This window comes from Saccopteryx leptura, chromosome 7 (assembly GCF_036850995.1).
Source record: "Saccopteryx leptura isolate mSacLep1 chromosome 7, mSacLep1_pri_phased_curated, whole genome shotgun sequence".
In the NCBI taxonomy this organism is placed as follows: domain Eukaryota; kingdom Metazoa; phylum Chordata; class Mammalia; order Chiroptera; family Emballonuridae; genus Saccopteryx; species Saccopteryx leptura.
The window spans coordinates 81,703,049-81,723,535 of NC_089509.1; the positions used below are offsets into that span (position 1 = coordinate 81,703,049).

Here is a 20,487-nt window from a genome sequence, read left to right on the forward strand (position 1 = left end):
TTTCTCCATTAGTTCGTTTCAGCATTGTGTGAACATCATAGAATGCACAGACGCCAACCTAGATGGTGTAGCCTACTACGCACCTAGGCTGCACAGTACCGCCCGGGGCTCTTAGGCTAGAAGGCTGAATAAAACAACACAAGGTGAAGTCAAGCACTAGAGAAAACGATGCAATCAAGAGATGTGGTAAACACCAGAGGTATGAGGCTGCTGCCAGTGAGCACGGTGTACTGTGTCAGCAGACTTGAAATATGTATAAGAAGAAGTGCACTCTACAACAGTGATAAAAGTATAGTATAGTAAGTGCATAAGCCAGTAACATAGTCATTTATTATCACTATCAGGTATTATTACCGCACATAACAATATGTGCTACACTTATATGACAGTACAGGTTTGTTTACACCAGCATCACACACTCACGTGTGCAACACATCATGCTAAGATGTCATGACAGCTATGACGTCACTAAGTGATAGGAATTTTTCAGCTTTGTTATAATCTTATGGGACTGTCGCTCTATATTTGGTCCATCACTGACCTAAACGTTCTCATGGTGTTCATGACTAGTCAAATGTGAAAAACCATATGCAGACAGTTCAACGATGGATGTCGGGGTAGGGGAGGCTTAGCCTTTCTCTTCTCTGGGGTTTAACTCATGGAAAGAATAGTTGGAATAAAATGTCTGTTTTATTAATTGGCAAAAGGCTTGTTCAATAGCTTCCCAAGTATTACCCTGGTAAAGTTGAATTGCAAAATGGACCTTGAGTCTGGGGCGATGTGGGAGTGGACCTGTCCTAGGGAGAGAAGTCTGCAGTCACAGCGTCGGGGTTGACCTTCCCGGCAGGATCTGAGGCCTGCAGCCCAGTCACAGGACCAGGTGGGAAGAGGGGAAGTAGAGGAGCCTCCACAGACAGGCCAAGAGGGCCAGTTAGTACGCTGGCCTCGCTGACTTGTAAGCATAGCCCAGCAAATCCCTGACACTAACCAACCAGATTATCTATTCCTCACATGGTAAAGAAAGCTAATATCATATAAACAGAAGAGTTTATTTCAACCCCTAAGAGAAGAGGCAGTAGAAATAAAAGTTCCCTCCAACCCAAGAACAGTTTTATAGGACACGTGACAGGAATATTTAAGTGCGTTTTTTATTTCTAGTGGTTAATAAGGGCCTTATGGAAAACACAAGATATAAATAAAACAACAGGTCAGAGTGTTAACTGGGCCCTAGTTCACAGCCCTTCTACTCTGAGTCACACCTTTGCCGTCTCTGAGATGCAGTCAGCACATAGTATCACAGCTACACTCCACAGTGTTTTCAGCCCCCGGTCCGTGGGCTAGTCTGCCAGAAATTTTGTGCTGCTCTGCAAAAGCATTAGTCACCCTGGTGTCGTATGAAGATCATAGACCAAATGATATTAGTAGAACTCGCTTATGCTCAGGGTGATTTATGCCTTCGTGGTCCCCGAAAAAGTTCTCCGTTTTCACTGGTCTCAAGTGTAAAAAGGTTGACAACTACTGGCCCACAGCTTCTCCCAGCCCCTCTCGCTCACTATTGCCTGCCTCCCTTCCTGCCGTGTGGTGCTCTCCAAGGGTGATCCTGAGCCACCCAGGGGCACCCACTCCTTCAGACAGGAGGAACATTAGGCAAACGCATCTAGAATATATGATACCAAGTCTGGTAGATTGACAGTGGCACCATGTGGCCGCTCTAAGTAACATTAGAAGTGCCCTTGTCTTCATGTTTAATTTAATCTTAGGTAAGTAAGTCTGCCTTCCTTACGAGCTCAGAACCCAGAAACAGGCACATACTGCAGTGTGTACGGCAGACCAGTGGGGCAGTAGAGAGACGACAAAGACTAACTATGCTTCTAGCCCGAGCTGTTCTCGCGGATCTGTGCTCCTCTGCCCAGTAGGGTCCCATCAGAAGGCTGTTTCTTGCGAAAAGGACATTTCTCTAAACTATTCCATGGAATCTTATTTTCTTTCTGGTAATTAGCTAAGTAAGAAGGAAAAAAGTGGAATGACAGAGAAGCTAAGTTATGAATATCTGTGTGTACTGGTGAAAATGTATATGTGTGTTATTGTACAAAACAATAAAATCCATGATTCAGTGAAGGTGAGCTATATTATAGATTAAACCTGGGCTGATACTTTGGAATATAGTAATATGGGTTACCAAGTGATTACTCTTCATTGAGCAATCTTGCAACACTAAGTGGCCATTACCAATCTTGAAATAAGTTGTGCTTTATACCTGTTCCACTATTTTCAGATAATTTTGGCTTTTTTAAGGTTGGGTCAGACTCCAAGAATTTGTAGTGGATTCAAGCAACGTGATTTTTGGAATTTCTACAACAGCTTTTGAGGGACTATATGCCAGACACTCTGGCACTAAGGAAAAAAGGATGAAGACAAACAAGGTCACCCGTCTCGGAGTTTGTGCTGCAGAGGGAAAGAGATGATAAAGAAAGAAACAGAAAGGTTACGGAGCGTGACTAACGCTTTGACGTTTATAAGCAGAGTTGGTAGAGAGGATAACAGGGAAGTAAGGGCTTTGCTGGATAAACTGTTCAAAGAGGATCTTTCTGATGAGCTTTAATTTAAGCTGAGACCGGAAGGCTGAGAAGTGCCCATCATGCTGAGTCTGGGCTTAGGACTAGAATGTCGGAAGATCCCGAAAAGAGCTTGAGGTGCTCCAGGAATTGTCAGAGGATCAGTGTGATGTGTCTGTAGTGGTACATGTTGAACCCCTGGGTAGAGACAGTGACTAGAACATGCTTGGCTTCATAGATTTTATTCTAACTACGAAGAGGAAAAATATCATTATTAACTTGTTTAGTTATCTGAATTTTCAATGGGGGCTTAGTGGTGACATGATCTGTTTACATTTTTTAAAACCTTCTGTGGCTCTGGTATAAATGAAGGATTTTAAGAGTATAATGACATTAGCAGGGAGACAAGATAAAACGATAGAGCAGAAGAATTTAGATAAAAATAGTGGTGGCAGGTTTGTGACAACATGGAGAGACCTGGAGAACACCATGCTAAGGGAAACAAGTGAGAAAGAGCTAAGAGCTGTAGGATTTCACCCGTAGCTGGGATATAAACACAGAGAGAGACAAAAGTCAAGTGGTTACCACAGGGAAGGGGGTGGAGGGGAGTGGGGTGATTTCGTCCGTAGCTGGGATATAAACCCGAGACACACAGACAGAGACAGAAGCCAAGTGGTCACCACAGGGAAGGGGGTGGAGGGGAGTGGGGCGATTTCGCCCGTAGCTGGGATATAAACCCGAGACACACAGACAGAGACAACAGTCAAGTGGTTACCACAGGGAAGGGGGTGGAGGGGAGTGGGGTGCTTTCACCCGTAGCTGGGATATAAACCCGAGACACACAGACAGAGACAAAGTCAAGTGGTCACCACAGGGAAGGGGTGGAGGGGAGTGGGGTGAAGGGGGACAAACAGACCCTGACGGACAGTGCTTGGACTTTGGGTAATGGACACACAGCACAATGAATAGTTCACATGCTGTGGAGATGTGCACCTGAGACCTAGGTGTCCTATGGACCAGTGTCACCCCATTCAATTTAATTTCTAAATAAATAAATACAGTAATATAATTTATGGCTCTTAAAAATATCAGTTACATAAGTATTGGCCTGTGTTTTTGGTGTTTTCTTTAGCTGTGTTTTTGCTTTAAGTAAAATGCCTTCTTGGAGGTACCGAAACTTTCCAAGCACAATGGCTAATCAGGAAGGTGAAAATCAAGTCGCTGGCATTTTCAACAGCTTTTTTTTTTTTTTTTTTAATATATATTTTTCTGAAGCTGGAAACGGGGAGAGACAGTCAGACGGACTCCCGCATGCGCCCGACCGGGATCCACCCGGCACGCCCACCAGGGGGCGACGCTCTGCCCACCAGGGGGCGATGCTCTGCCCCTCCGGGGAGTCGCTCTGTTGCAACCAGAGCCACTCTAGCGCCTGGGGCAGAGGCCAAGGAGCCATCCCCAGCGCCCGGGCCATCTTTGCTCCAATGGAGCCTTGGCTGTGGGAGGGGAAGAGAGAGAGACAGAGAGGAAGGGGGGGAGGGGTGGAGAAGCAATGGGCGCTTCTCCTGTGTGCCCTGGCCGGGAATCAAACCCGGGTCCCCCGCACGCCAGACTGACGCTCTACCACTGAGCCAACCGGCCAGGGCCTCAACAGCTTTTATTCTCAAGACAGTGTCTCAGTTAGCTTTTATTTCCTATCCCGTCTTTTTTTAATGAGAGAAGAGGAGATAGAGAGACAGATTCCTGCATGCACCGGACTGAGATAGAGACAGACTCCTGCATGCACCCTGACTGAGAGCGGGGTCGACTCTTGAACCAATTGAGCCACTGGCTGCGAGAAAGGAAGAGGGAGAGACGAGGGTGAGGGGGGAGGAGAGAAGCAGTTGGGGATCCTTTTTATGTCCTGACTGGGGATTGAACCCATGATGTCCGCGTGATAGACCAACACTCTATCCACTGAGTCAACCGGCCAGGGCCTCCTGATCCTTTTTATTCTCTTTTACCAGATCAAAATTTACCTTCTCTTTTTCTAGATCAAAAAATCCTTATGTGCAAGGCACTTTGTAACTATCAAAAATAAAATTTACAAATAAAGTTTTTCTTATACAATAAAAAATTGATGGCATTGTTAATTTGGTAATTACCTACTAATTTCAAACTGACAATATTTTCCAAGGATAAAACAGTACATGAGACATATACTCTTCTTTCTTTCCCTTCCTTCCTTCTTTCCTTCCTTCCTTCCTTCCTTCCTTCCTTCCTTCCTTCCTTCCTTCCTTCCTTCCTTTCTTCCTTCCCTCCCTCCCTCCCTCCCTCCCTCCCTCCTTCCTTCCTTCCTTCCTTCCTTCCTTCCTTCCTTCCTTCCTTCCTTCCTTCCTTCCTTCCTTCCTTCCTTCCTTCCTTCCCTCCCTCCCTCCCTCCTTCTTTCCTTCCTTCCTTCCTTCCTTCCTTCCTTCCTTCCTTCCTTCCTTCCTTCCTTCCTTCCTTCCTTCCTTCCCCTCCCTCCTTCCTCTCCTCCCTCCCTCCCACCCTCCCTCCTTCTTTCCTTTTCTTTACTTTCTTTCAAGAGACAGGCCTGACCAGGCAGTGGCGCAGTGGATAGAGCATCGGACTGGGATGTGGAGGACCCAGGTTCAGGACTCCGAGGTTGCCAGCTTGAGCGCGGGCTCATCTGGTTTGAGCAAAGCTCACCAGCTTGGACCCAAGGTCGCTGGCTCGAGCAAGGGGTTACTTGGTCTGCTGAAGGCCCGCAGTTAAGGCACATATGAGAAAGCAATCAATGAACAACTAAGGTGTCGCAATGAAAAACTGATGATTGATGCTTCTTATCTCTCTCTGTTCCTGTCTGTCTGTCCCTGTCTATCCCTCTCTCTGACTCTCTGTCTCTGTAAAAAAAAAAAAAGAGACAGACCGGAAGGGAGAGTGATGATCAACTCTTCGTTGTGACACCTTAGTTGTTCATTGATTGCTTCTCATATGAGCCTTGACCGGCAGGGCTTCAGCTGAGCCAGTGACCCCTTGCTCAAGCTAGAGACCTTAGGCTTAAGCCAGTGACCATGAGGTCATATCTATGATCCCACACTTAAGCCAGCAACCCCGCGCTCAAGCTGGTAAACCTGTGCTCAAGCTGGTTGAGCCCTCACTCAAGCCAGCAACCGTGGGGTTTCAAACCTGGACCTCAGCGTCCCAGTTCAACACTCTATCCACTGCACCACCACTGGTCAGGGAACATATACTCTTTACTCAGATTTGTTTTATCTCCGTTTGCTTTGTCATATTCTCTGTCTCCCCATCTCTCCATAAATTTTTTTACAACCATGTGAGGGTTAAGTTACATACATGATGATTTGAGTACTATGAACGTTCATGTACATCCTTGTGCCTCCTGACCATCCAGAGCATGATCGTACGTGTGTGAGGCAACATTAAAAAAAGGCAAATGTATGTTCTTCTTGTTTCTATATACTGGTTATCAAACATGATTTTAAACTAATACAACTGTAACTGTAATTTCATTTTTTGAAAAAAACAAACTACTCAAAGGCTTAAATGTATGAGCAAAGTAAGAATACTTTTTCAGTGCTTACATATAAGTCAGTTTATTCTGCACTCACCATCTTCCGGAGCAATCTTATATTCTTTGTCTTCCATCACTTCATAGTCAAACCCGAGAAGGTCGATGGGGATGGTGTACTTCCTGGCGTAGTTCTGCTGGGCCCCCGTCAGGAAGGCTTGTGTGAAGAAGAAGCCGGAGAGCCAGAAGACGGGAGGAGGGCCGACCTCATACCATTGCTGCGGTGTCAAAGCACAAGTGTCCTAACGACAGAGCTTTTCCACTTTGAACACAACACTGCTCCCAAACCTTCCTTCTAGTATCTTTTAGGTAAACAAATAATGGAGCTAACACTTTGAGGACTATAAAGCCATATTCTCAAGGTTGTCTTAAAATTATTTTTAACTAAATTTTTAAATTTATTCTGTTAACATGGATTCAAGTGTCCCACTCAATATAACACCCTCACCCCAACAACCCACCCCCATCACACTCCCTTTGCTCCCTCCCCCTCGCCCCTTCCCCCTCTTCCCTCTGGGATTTGCTGTCCTGTTATCTATATCTATGTGTTATGTATATATAATTTCACTAATCCCTTGACCTTCTCTGACCCTGTCCCCTCACCCCCCTTCCCTCTGACAGCTGTCCCTCTGCTCCCTGTGACCCCGCCTCTGCCTCTGTTCTCAGTTCACCATGTTCACCATGTTCATTAGATTCCACATATAAGTGAGGTCATATGATACTTGTCTTTCTCTGCCTGGCTTATTTCACTTAGCATAATAATTTCCAGGTCCATCCATGCTGTGGGTCAAATAAGTTTCAAAATATAATGTGTATGTTTGTTCGCTTATAGTTTGCATTGGGTGTGGAGGACAGGCTGTAAGCAGGCAGGGTCCTTATAGCTTAAGTCTTAGTTTTAAGACTAAGCCTTTCCCACCCTTTTAATGCTAAGATCTTCTCACCACTAAACTTTTCCCCACACCCTAGACCAGTGGTAGTCAACCTGGTCCCTACCACCCACTAGTGGGCGTTCCAGCTTTCACGGTGGGTGGTAGTGGAGCAACCAAAGTATAAATAAAAAGATAGATTTAACTATAGTAAGTTTTATAAAGATTTATTCTGCCAAATTTAGTGAAAATCTGACATAACATACTTGGTAAGTAATTATTATTATATGCTTTAACTTGCTGTAACTCTTGCTTTATAAATTTTATAAAGCAAAAGTTACTTCCCTACTTTAAAAATCACCATTACTGTGGAACTAGTGGGCGGTTAGAAAATTTTACTACTAACAGAGATACAAAAGTGGGCGGTAGGTATAAAAAGGTTGACTACCCCTGCCCTAGACTGTTGCATGATATGGAGTGGTACACTCTTATGAGGAATACCATTTATGCCTCAGATAAGTGGCTTTGTATCAGAGACTTCCTTATTTGTATATTGGCTTAAAGGCTTTAATTTCTACACTATAAAATATGGAGGACCAGGGGCTCACTCTCTCAGTTCCTGAAATTAGCATTGCAGCAGAGAGGCAGCCAAGATGGTGGAGTGCTGAAGGAGCAGCCATTGTGCAGTTTGTGCAGAGAGAAGGAGATGGGGAACAGAGGTGAATAAGGCTGGTGAAGTAGAAACCTCTGATTCTAGGAAAACTCAGATGAGTCAGTGGCCTTTAGGAGCCCTAAATGGAAAGGGAAGTGCTTTCTCACTGTGTGTATTTCTTGCCCGCAGGGTGTGAGCTAGGATTAAAGCCCACCAGTTCTTGGCTCTGTTGTTTCATTACCGTCTGTCCAAATCAAATGTGAACCTGCACGGGTCAGGTGGCTGTGATGGTGGCTGCGGCTATTGGCTTTACACACGCCATCACAAAAAGTAAGATTTCCTTCTTCATCACGGCTGTGTAGTATTCCATTGTGTATATGTACCATAGCCTTTTAATCCACTCGCCCACTGATGGACACTTGGGCTTTTTCCAGATCTTGACTATTGTAAACAAATGCTGCAGTAAACATGGGGGTGCATATCTTCTTTTGAATCAATGTTTGGAATTCTTAGAATATATTCCTAAAAGTGGAATAGCTAGGTCAAAAGGCAGTTCCATTTTTAATATTTTGAGGAAATGCCATATTGTTTTTCCATAGTGGCTGCACAAGTTTGAATTCCCACCAGCAGTGCAGGAGGGTTCCCTTTTCTCCACATCCTAGCCAGCACTTATTGTTTGTAGATTTGTTAATAAGCACCATTCTGACAGGTGTGAGGTGATATCTCATTGTGGTTTTAACTTGCATTTCTCTGATGCTTAGTGATGTTGAGCATTTTTTCATATGCCTATTGGCCATCTGTATGTCCTCTTTGGGGAAGTATCTATTCAGTGCCTTTGCCCATTAAAAAAAAATTTTATTTAGACAATTGACATTGATCAGTAAGAATACATAGGTTTCAGGTGAACATTTCTATAGCATTTGAACTATTGATTATGTTGTATACTCATCACCCAAAGTCAAATCATTTTCCATCACCTTATATTTGTCCCTTCCCCCCATCCCATCCAACTCCTCATTCACTCAAGTCTCCTTCCCCCTCCCCCACATTCCTTTCCCCTGGTAATCACTTCATTTTTATCTATGTCCATGAGTCTCAGTTTTATATCCCACCAATGTATGAAATCATAGAGTTCATAGCTTTTTCTGATTTACTTATTTCACTCATTATAATGTTCTCAAGGCCCATCCATGTTGTTGCAAATGTCACTATGTCATCGTTTCTTATGGCTGAGTATTTCATTGTATATATATATATGTAGCACATTTTCTTTATCCACTCCTCTATCGAGGGACACTTTGGTTGTTTTCATGTTTTTGCCACTGTGAACAATGCTGCAATGAACATGGGGGTGCACGTGTCTTTATGTACCAATATTTTTGAGTTTTGGGAGTATTTACCCAAAAGTGGGATTTCTGGGTCATATGGTAGTTCTATTCTAATTTTTGTGAGGAACTACCATAATTTTTTCCATAATAGTTGCACTAATTTGCATTCCCACCAGCAGTGAATGAAGGTTCCTTTTTCTCCACAGCTTCTCAAACATTTGTTAACATCTGTCTTATTGATAATAGCCAATCTAACAAGTGTGAGGTGATATCTCATTGTAGTTTTGATTTGCATATCTCAAATAGCTAGTGAAGATGAGCATCTTTTCATATACCTGTTGGCCATTTGTATGTCCTCTTGAGAGAAGTGTCTGTTCAAGTCCTCTCCCCATTTTTTTTTGTGTGTGTGTGTTTTTTCGAAGTGAGAAGCAGGGGTGCAGGGGGAAGGCAGACAGACAGACTCCGCATGCACTTGACTGGGATCCACCTGGCATGTCCACCAGGGGGCAATGCTCAGCCCATCTGGGGCGTTGCTCCACTACAATCAGAGCCATTCTAGTGCCGGAGGCAGAGGCCATGGAACCATCCTCAGCTTCTGGGTCAACTCTGCTCCAATGGAGCCCTGGCTGCAGGAAGGGAAGAGAGAGATAGAAAATAGAGGGGAAAGGGTGGAAAAGCAGATGGGCGCTTCTCCTGTGTGCCCTGGCCAGGAATCAAACCCAGGACTTCCATATGCCAGGTCGATGCTCTACCACTGAGCCAACTGGCCAGGGTCTCTCCCCATTTCTTTTCTTTTCTTTTTTTTTTTTTTTGCATTTTTCTGAAGCTGGAAACAGGGAGAGACAGTCAGACAGACTCCCGCATGCGCCCGACCGGGATCCACCCGGCACGCCCACCAGGGGCGACGCTCTGCCCACCAGGGGGCGATGCTCTGCCCATCCTGGGCGTCGCCATGTTGCGACCAGAGCCACTCCAGCGCCTGAGGCAGAGGCCACAGAGCCATCCCCAGCGCCCGGGCCATCCTTGCTCCAATGGAGCCTCGGCTGCGGGAGGGGAAGAGAGAGACAGAGAGAAAGGCGCGGCGGAGGGGTGGAGAAGCAAATGGGCGCTTCTCCTGTGTGCCCTGGCCAGGAATCGAACCCGGGTCCTCCGCACACTAGGCCGACGCTCTACCGCTGAGCCAAACGGCCAGGGCTCTCCCCATTTCTTAATTGGATTGTTTGCTTGTTTGCTGCTAAGATTTGTGAGTTATGTATTTGAGATATTAACCTCTTATTGGAGCTATTGTTTGCAAATATCATGTCCCATTTAGTTGGCTACATATTTGTTTTGTTGTCAGTTTCTTTTTAGTTTGATATATAGTCCCATTCATTTATTTTTTGCCTTTACTTCTCTTGCCTTTGGGGTCAAATTCATAAATTGTTCTCTATGGCCAAGGCCAATGAGCTTCGTACCTATGTTTTCCTCTATGTAATTTGTAGTTTCACGTCTTATGTTTAGGTCTTTGATCCATTTTGAATTGATTTTTGTGCAGGGGGACAAACTGTAGTCAAGTTTCATTCTTCTGCATGTGGCTTCCCAATTTTCTAGGCACCATTTATTGAAGAGGCTTTCTTTTCTCCACTGTGTGTTTTTGGCTCTTCTGTTGAAGATGATTTGTCCGTATATATGTGGTTTTATTTCTGGGCTCTCAATTCTGTTCCATTGGTCTGTATGTCTGTTTCCGTGGCCCATTTTTTAATTGGATTGTTTATCTTCCTGGTGTTGAGTTTTAGAAGTTCTTTATAAATTTTGGTTATTAAACCCCTATCCGATATATAAGCGAATATGTTCTCCCACTGTGTAGTTTGTCTTTTTATTTTGTTAATGGTGTCTTTAGCTGTGCAAAAGATTTTTAGTTTGATATAGTCCCATTTGTTTATCTTGTTTTATTTCATTTGCCCATGGAGATATATCGGCAAAAATATTACTGCAAGAGATATTGGAGAGTTTACTGCCTATGTTTCCTTCCAAAATTTATTATGGTTTTGTGACTTACATTGAAGTCTTTTATCTATTTTGAGTTTATTTTTTGTGAATGGTATAAGTTGGTGCTCTAGTTTCATTTTTATTGCATGTACCCATTCAATTTTCCCAACATCATTTATTAAAGAGATTGTCTTTACTCTATTGTATAGTCTAGCCTCCTTTGTCAAACATCAATTGACCATAAAAGCATGGGTTTATTCCTGGGTTCTCTGTTTTGTTCCATTGATCTATGTGCCTGTTCTTATACAAATACCAAGCTGTTTGATTACAATGGCCTTGTAATCAAACTTCTCACTTGTAAGATACTTCTCACTTTGTTCTTCATTTTCTATATTGTTGAGGCTATTTGGGTCCTTTTTTGATTTCATATAAATATTTGGAATATTTATTCTAGATCTGTGAAGAATGCCATTGGTATTTTAATATAAATTGCATTGACTCTATAGATTGCTTTGTGTAGTATAGACATTTTAATGATGTTTATCCTTCCTATCCATGAACACATGCTTCTACTTGTTTGTATCTTCCTTGATTTCTTTTTTCAATATCTTATAATTTTCTGAGTACAAGTCTTTTACCTCCTTGGTAAAATTTTCTCCTAGGTACTTTATTTTTGTTGTTGCAATAGTGAAGGGGATTGTTTCCCTAATTTCCATTTCAGACAGTTTATTGCTGGTGTATGAAAATGCAACTGATTTCTGAATGTTGATTTTATATCCTGCAATCTTCTGAATTCATTTATCAGGTTTAGAAATTTTTTTGAGACTTTAGGGTTTTCTATGTACAGTATCATGTCATCAGCAAATGACTGATTTACTCCTTCTTTCCAATTTGGATGCCTTCTATTTCTTCTTCTTGACTGACTGCTGTGGCTAGGACTTCCAAAACTATGTTAAATAAGAGTGGTGAATGGGAGCATCCGTCTTGTTCCTGATCTTAAGAGGATTGCTTTTAATTTTTGTCTATTGAGAATAATGTTGGCTGTCAATTTGTCATATACTATCTTTATTATGTTGAGGTATGTTCCTTATATTCCCACTTTGCTCAGATTTTTTTTTTATCATAAATGGGTGCTAGATTTTATCAAATGCTTTTTCTGCATCTATTGATATAATAATGTGATTTTTATCCTTCAGTTTGTTTATGTGATGAATCACATTTATTGATTTGTGAATATTATACCAACCTTGTTTCCCCAGAATAAATCCTACTTGATCATGATGTATGATCTTTATAATGGGTTGCTTGATCCAGTTTGCTAATATCTTCTTGAGAATTTTAGCATCTATGTTCATCATGAATATTGGTCTATAGTTTTCTTTCTTTGCAGTGTCTTTACCTGCTTTTGGAATGAGGATAATGCTTGTCTCATAAAATGAGCTTGGAAGTCTTCCTTCCTCTTGAATTTTTAAAAATAGCTTGAGAAGAATATGTTATTTCTTTGAATGTTTGGTAAAATTTGCCTGTGAAGCTATCTGGTCTAGGACTTTCATTTGCTGGGAGTTTTTTGATAACTGTTTCAATTTTATTTGTTGTAATTGGTCTGTTTAGGCTTTCTGATTCTTCTAGATTGAGTTTTGGAAGAATGTATGTTCCTAGGAATTTATTCATTTCACCTAGGTTGTCCAATTTTTTGGCATATAGATCTTCATAGCATTTTCTTATAATCCTTTGTATTTCTGTGGTGTCAGTTGTGACTTCTCCACTTTCATTTCTAAATTATTTATGAGTCCTCTCTACTTTTCTTGATAAGTCCAGTTAAAGGTTTGTTAATCCTGTTTACCTTTTCAAAGAACCAGCTCTTGATTTCATTGATCTTTTATATAGTTTTCTTTAGCCTTTATGTCATTTATTTTCACTCTGATCTTTATTATTTCTCTCCTTCTACTTCCTCTGGGATTTATTTCTTGTTCCTTTTCTAGTTCTTTTAGGTGCAGGATTAGGTTGTTTATTTGAGCTTTTTCTTGCTTCTTAAGGTATGCCTGTAATGCTATGAACTTCCCTCTTAGTACTGCTTTTGCTGTGTTCCATAGATTTGGGGTTGTTGTATATTCATTTTTATTTGTTTCAAGGAAATTTTTTATTTCTTCCTTGATCTCATTGTTAACCCACTCATTATTTTTTAAAAGATTTTTATTTTCCAATCTTTAGAGGTAGGGGAGGAGTGGGAAGCATTAACCCTAATATTTTTCAAACTGGTGACTTCAGTATTTCAGGTTGACGCTTTTATCCACTGCACTACCACAGGCCAGACCTCATTTGTTATTTAATAACATGTTATTTAGTCTTTAAGTGTTTGAATGTTTTTCAGTTTTTCTATTGAGGTTGATTTCTAGTTCCATGACATTGTGATCAGAGAAGATGCTCTGATTTCAATCTTCTTAAATTTATTAAGACTTGTTTTGTGCCCTAACATGTGGTCTAGCCTACAAAATGTACCATGAGTATTTGAAAAGGATGTATATTCTGATGCTTTGGGGTGAAAGGTTCTAAAGATATCAGTTAAATCCAGTTGATCTAGTGTATCATTTAAGGCCACTGTTTCTTTGTTAATTTTCTGTCTGGAGGATCTATCCATCAATGTTTGTGGGGGTATTAAATTCCCATACTATTATAGCATTGTTGTCCATCTCACCCTTTACGTTCATGAAAATCTGCTTTATATATTTAGGTGTTCCTATATTAGATTCATAAATACTTACAATGATTGTATCTTCCTGTTGGATTGCTCCCATTATCATTATGTAGTGACCTTCTTTATCCCTTACTATAGCTTTTGTTTTAAAGGCTATTTTGTCAGAAATAAGTATTGCTACCTAAGCTTTTTTTCATTCCCATTTGTATGAAATACTTTTTTCCATCCCTTCACTTTCAGTCTATGTGTATCTTTTGTTCTGAGGTGGTTCTCTTGTACACAGCATATATATGGGTCCTGTTTTCTTATCCATGGAACTACCTTATGTTTTTTGATTGGAGCATTTAATTTATTTACATTTATGGTTATTATTGATATGTCCTTATTATTGCCATTTTATTCTTTAAACCTACAATCCTCTTTCTCTTGATTTCTTTTTTCCTTTGCTCTTTTTATAGTAGGCCCCTTAGCATTTCTTACAGCATTGGTTTGGTTGTAATGAATTCCTTGAGTCTTTTTTTTGTCTAAAAAGCTTGTATTTCTCCTTCAATTTTGAATGATAGCCTTGCTGGATAAAGTAGTCTTAGCTGTAGACTCTTGTTTTGCATCACTTTGAATATTTCTTGCTAATCCCTTCTGGCTCTAGTGTTTCTGTTGAGAAGTCTGATGTCATCCTTATGGGGGCTCCTCTGTAGGTAATTAACTGCTTTTCTCTTGCATCTTTTAGTATTCTTTCTTTGTCTCCTAACTTTGGCATTTTAATTTTGATGAGTCTTGATGTAAGCCTCCTTGAGTTCATCTTTAATGTGACTCTAAGTACTTCCTGAACTTGTGTGACTTATTCTTTCATCAGTTTAGGGAAATTTTCAGCTATGAGTTCTTCAAACAGGTTCTCTATCCCTTGTTCATTTTCTTCTCCTTCAGGAACCCCTATAATGCAGATGTTGTTTCTCTCCATGTTTCTGAAGAGGTATCTTAAGTTTTCCTCAGTCTTTCTGAGCCTCCTTTCTTTTTGCTGCTCTGCTCTGTACTTATGTTTATCTTGTACTCTAAATTGCTGATTCTATCCTCTGCTTCATCCAGGCTGCTGTTGATTCTTTCCAGTGCAGTCTTCATTTCTAATATTGTATTTGTTATTTCTGACTGGTTCTTTTTTTATGATTTCAATGTCCTTTTTGATGCCTGCTCTCTCTTTGTTTAAGTTCTCATTGTGATCATCCATTTTTCTCTAAGATCCTTGAGCATCCTAAAAATCATTATTTTAAACTCTGTGTCTGGTAGTTTGGTTACTTCTATTTCATTTAGTTTTTTTTCTTTCTGGGGATTTCTCTTGTTGATTCATTTGGGTCATATTTCTTTGCCCATTTTGTCTGTGTATTTGCTAGTGCTGTCTGGCTTTGAAATTTGTTATGAAAAAGATGGACTCAGTGGTATAGATTCCAGGCCACCTGAATTCCTTGCTCTAAGAATGCTTCTTGAGGGTAGGATTTAGCCTCCTGTTGTATGTGCATATTAAATGCAGTTGGTTTTTTGTGGGTGTGGTTATCCCTTCAGGCTGGTTGTCACTAACAGTCAACCTGGATCATGCATATCAGATACTCTGCAGTGTCTGTCCTTTTGGGCATATTTATTCTCCATGGTGTCTGGTGCCTGCTGGACTCCTCCTTTGGGTGTGCTGCTTGTGTAGCTAGCTGAGTCTAGCATTGGTGCTGTCTGCCACCCACTACTGGTTGTGTTAGTTCTGGGTCTTCTTGGGTTGGCATTAGCTATTGTTTGTAACCTGCTATGGGCTACCTGTCTGGAGATACTGTTTTTTTTGCTGTTTGTGTTTTCTGTGCTTGAGTAGTGTGGGAAGGGCCAACCTTTGTATAAGGATCAACTTCCTCCTGCTTAGAGATGATAAAAGCTCTGTAAAAGCCCCAAACTCCATAAGATTTGCCTGCGCTTTTCACCTTCTCCACCTCCTCCTGCATCTGCCTGGTCTTCCCACAGAGTTTTCTGTAGAAAGACTGTAGTGTGGGCTCAGACAGGCCTCACTCCACCAAACCTATAACAGGCTGCAAACTTGGTGGGATAGGGCAGCTCAGGTTAGGAATACATTAGTAGGACCCTCTACTTCAGAGGTCTCTTAGTCAGGAGCTCAGTATGGGAAAAGTGGCCCATACTCCAGAGCTTAATCCCTCAAAGTTGAGAAAACAGCTATCTTAGGCTTGCACTCTGGTTTACTGGCTGCAAGCACTTTGCTTGATTAGTGTGTGAGCTCATGGCAGCACCACATGTGTATAGTCTATATAAAGCTATGGGTACGTGTGATCAGGGTGGCAGATTGTGGATTGCCAATGGTGGATTGCTGCCCACCACTGTGAGGGGCCTGAGAAGTGATTTTCCCCTGCCTGCTTGCTTGTCCACCCTCGCGAGACTCTGTTAAACAGAAATGGCCCAATGCTTTCCGGCTCTACAGTTTTTCTACCACCTGCCTGAATCCAATGTGGACCTGCCTAGCCCCGGCCACCAGCATTACATCTGGTGTAGTGGGCAGGTTTTGAATCAGATTGGTATGGAGCCACCAACACCCTTGAAGGGTGGAATACAGTAGTGGTCATTGTTCTCTAGTGTATGATTCCCCATGGCTGTCCTTTCAGAAGCCATGAGATGTGTCTTTTTTACAGCCCTGTGAGAAGAGACTGAGTGCCAACAACAACATGAACTGGAACAAGCACTGGAGAAGGAGGCTGACCGGGTTTGAGAGCTACAGTGTGAGATGCAGGCTGAGCAACCAACTGGAATGGTTGCTGGAGAAGTTAGTATGGTTTTGTGAGCTGCAGTTTGACCTAGAAGCTGAACATTGGCAGCAACAGTTGTTGGAGAAACAACTGCGGGTTCAAGAGCTTACGTCTTAGCTTCAGGTCAAGAGCTGGCAGCCACAGGAGACAAAGTGGGTGCTGAAGACAGAGTTGCATTCGTGCCAACTGAGTGGCTCTGAGTTGGCAAGAGCAGGCGTTTCTGACTCCTCCTCTTCTGAGAAGGAGGTTCAGGCTGAAATTGCCATCCATAGACTCAGAGCTTGGCCAGTAGTTGCCCAGAAGGTAAAAACCCAGCCGCCAAGGGTCCCTCAAAGGCAGGCACAACCCCATCCACAGGTAGTAGAGCACCCTGTGGTCTGGCCCTACACCCAGGCAGAACTGATGGAGTTGGGGGTACAATTCAGGCAGAAACCCACTGAGCCCCTGGCAGCCTGGTTACTGTGATTGTGGGACATAGGGGTGGATGGCATCATACTCTCTGGAACAGAGATGGAGAAATTGGCTGCCATTATCACACACTCCCCCTTGAGGCATCGTCTTCAGAAGTGTCATGACAACCAGGAAATCATACCCTATTAGAATGGGTGATGGCTGCCATTTGTTCAGTCTGGCAGAATGCTTGAGTCTGGTTGGGGGCAGTGAGTCAGTGGTAGTCCTATAGTGAGCTGCCCCAGGTCCTTTGGAGACTAAATATGAAGAATGCTGCTTTCAACCCAAGGTCCTGTGGGCCAGATGAGGAAGTGTTTATGACAAGGACGAGGGACCTTATTCTTTATAGTGCCTTGTCAGCCCTTTTGGGGCCACTATTGGCTATCTTGAACCCCTATGTGGGGCAGCCCATCAACATAGTTAAATAGACGGTGGCAGATTTGGGGGAGCTGGAGACAGCATGGGACCATAAGGCTGTGTGGCCTGCTATCCACGGTGCCTTCCTAACTCTCTAACTAACAACAGAAATGGGCTTATAAAGGTTACCCAAATACAGATATAGGTAGATATGATTGCAGCTGGGCTGGATAAAGATAAATTAGATGGCAGGTCTAATAAAATCCTGTTAGCTTTTTGGGGGTAGGTTAAGTAAGCCACAACAGAGGTTCCAGCTGCTGAAAAAAACAGGGGAAGCAGGTGGCTCTGGCAGCTGGCCAATAAAACGGCTGGTGTTCGGGTTGTACAACTTCAGGACTACTTGTTGGAGACAGCTGTGGACGAGGAAGACTCCCAAGAGCCGTTATCCCAGTTTGAATAGGAGAAGGCCAAGGGACCCATATAATGGGGATGGGTGGGGGGCCAGAGGCCGCACGTGAAATTGGCATTCCACTGATCACCTTCTAATGTGCAGCAGGTGTTGGCCTTAAAAACAACAGGTGCTTTTTGCAGCAGCAGCGGTAGCAAAGAGAACTGTCAAGGCAGTGCAGGCCTTGAGGGTGTTTGACTCTGTCCGGCCCTGTGAGCTTGGGACTCTGAGGGGTTTGGGTGGGGCTTGTGGTAATGGACAGAACACTTATGGAAAGGCACTGAGATCCATTAATAAAGAGATGTGTGGCTATTTGCCTGTAATGGATTTCAACCTTGGGTGATTTGCACAGACACCTGGGCTGTCTACTGTGGTCTGATCATTGAGTGGTGTAATGGACTCTTGGACTGCAACCAGAGGGGGGCACTGGCTCCCTTGCTGGATGGCATGTCGCTTGTGGACAGTAAGAGAGACCCTGATGGGGCCACGGCACCTGTGGAGGCCCTCCTGCACCGGGAAGCTGCTCTCACCCAGCTGCATATATGTTCCAAGGACACTTTACGGCTTCAGTGGACATAGCCCTGGACTGTACAGGCCTCCCCACCTACCCTGGGGTAGGTAGGGGGCTAGAAATAGTCCTTCAGTAAACCCTCTGGGCAGAGTGCTCAGGGAGACATTGTGAAGAACACCTTTACAATTATTGTATAACTTGTGCTGTTGCTGTAGACTCTGTCTATGCAATGAACCTCACTCCTCACACAGGGATCTGTCAGGTAGACTGTGAAGAGAGCAACCCTAACGGGGTGGAATGTTGGGAAAACAGCTGTGTTAGGCTTGCTTATTCACTGGCTTACTAGCTAGAAGCACTTTGCTTGATTAATGCATGAGCATGTGGTGGTGCCATGTGTATATAGTCTATGTAAGGCTACGAGTATTCGTGTTCAGGGCAGAGAATTGCAGATTGCAGATGGCGGATTGCCTGCCTGCCACTGTGAGGGGCCTGAGAAGCGGTGTTTCCCCTGCCTATTTGCTTATTTGCCATTGTGAGACTCTATCAAACAGGAATGGCCCAATGCCTTCTGGCTCCATAGTTTCTCTACCATCTGCCTGAATCCAATGTGGACTTGTTTGGCCCCAGCCACCAGCATTACACTCAGACACTGCTGGATACTCCAGTTCTATTTCTCCCTAGCAAGGTGAGCAGCAGGTTCAGATTGTATGGAGCTGACAGTACCCTCTGCAGAAGTTCTTGCAGCTGGTGAGACCCTGGTCTCAGGGAGAAAGACTGAGAGAGTCCTTCCCTGGGGCTGACTGTAACCCCCCCCCCAGCCCAAAAAGTAGCTAAGCCCCTCAACTGGACCCACAATAGGTTTGTGAGTACCCACACTTTAAATGTCCATGCTCCCAGCCTCTCCCTCTGTCCCCTGTGGAACCTAGCCCAGCGGGGCAGGCTATCCAGCACCTGGGCAGGCAGACTGTGAAGCTCCACCCTGTCCAATGTGCATGAACTGCTGTGCCAGTGCTGATCACAGAAAGCAGAACTCGCCACAGCTGGGCCCTGTGTGCTGAGCCCTCCCTTAGGAATACTGCCAGCAAGAATCATTAGGTACTGAGCCAATGCTCTCCATAGCTATCCACTGAATGTGCCAGCAATGGGCTTCCCTGGAGGAAACCCAGTGCAGTCCAGTGAGGGACACTGCCCATGACTGGCCCTCAGCAACCTTCTTGGAGCTATAAGCAATTCAGACTTTGTGGCTGCCTTTGCTGGGCCCAGGTGCACATGCAAATACCAAGCCGCACACCTAGGCTGGTTTTTACCCACACTGACCCTGGGGGGTCTGAAAAAGGCCAAGGTTCACTGAGTTCTGCCTCCTGCAGCCTCTGTCTGCTGGCTGCTTGTTGGGCTCCACCACTGAAAAAGACCTCTGGTGGAGTCTAGAGCCTGGGGCAATTCAGGGGTTAGGAAGGGTAGTGGGTGTGGCTCTGTCCCTAGGCCCTAGGTGTCAGTCTGTCCAGACATTTTTCCCAGACCTCAGTAGGGTGTGGCCCCCAGGAGTCCACTGGGTATGGCCTCTGAGGCCCAGAGATACGGTCTGCCCACAGTCTGGACAGTTTCTACTGAGACTCCCGTGAGGCAGAAGCCCAGTCTTCAGACTCGGGAGCATGCAGGGGAAGCTCTGGCCTCAACACGAGAAAACTGAGTCACTGGTGCATCCCTTCTTCCTGGCTCCTCAGAAAGGCCTGTCTCCATGGGGTGGAGCAGGACGGATTCCCAAGGGTGGGGCAGTTGCTTTTCCCCAGGCTGATGCAGTATGGAGGGGACTGCTCCACCCAGGAAAGATGGTGAGTGCAGTACTGGAGAGTGACTCAGAAGAGGGGTTCCAATGGCCGCCTCCCAGTGTCTCTCCCTGGGCCTCCAACTTCATACTCTCATGCACCTCTAGCCTTCTCAGCCCTCTCTCCGCTGGAGCCCCAGGTAAGTGGCCGTGAACAAGGTTTTCTGCTTTAGCTCTTTAAGAGAGACTGAATGTCCAAGAGCTCCCATCTCTTTTTTGCAAACAGAAACCCGGCTCTTTTCAACACCAAGTGCTGTGTGGGCACCTCTTCTAGGCTCTGGGGCTCTGGGCTGGGGCACCTGGCCTGGGGCTGAGGACCCACACCTCTCAGGGCTACCCTCCCACAGTGAGAGTCCCTTCGGACCCTCAGCTGCTGCTGCTGATGGGAGCGGGGCAGCCCTTTCCGCGTCTCTGCCCATCCTACCTGTCTCAGTGTGGCTTCTTCTGTGACCCTTGGTTACAGGTTCCTCTTCACTTA

At 44.0% G+C, this 20,487-nt stretch overlaps 1 protein-coding gene across 1 annotated transcript in view; it reads right to left on the minus strand.

Moving 5' to 3' along the window:
* Window positions 1–20,487, minus strand: part of DNAH7 (dynein axonemal heavy chain 7) — a 256,542-nt gene that overhangs the window by 4,613 nt on the left and 231,442 nt on the right. The window contains exon 63 of the mRNA XM_066345867.1: window positions 6,167–6,344. Within this exon, the coding sequence (XP_066201964.1) occupies window positions 6,167–6,344 (178 nt within the window). The remainder of the gene's footprint in view (window positions 1–6,166; window positions 6,345–20,487) is intronic.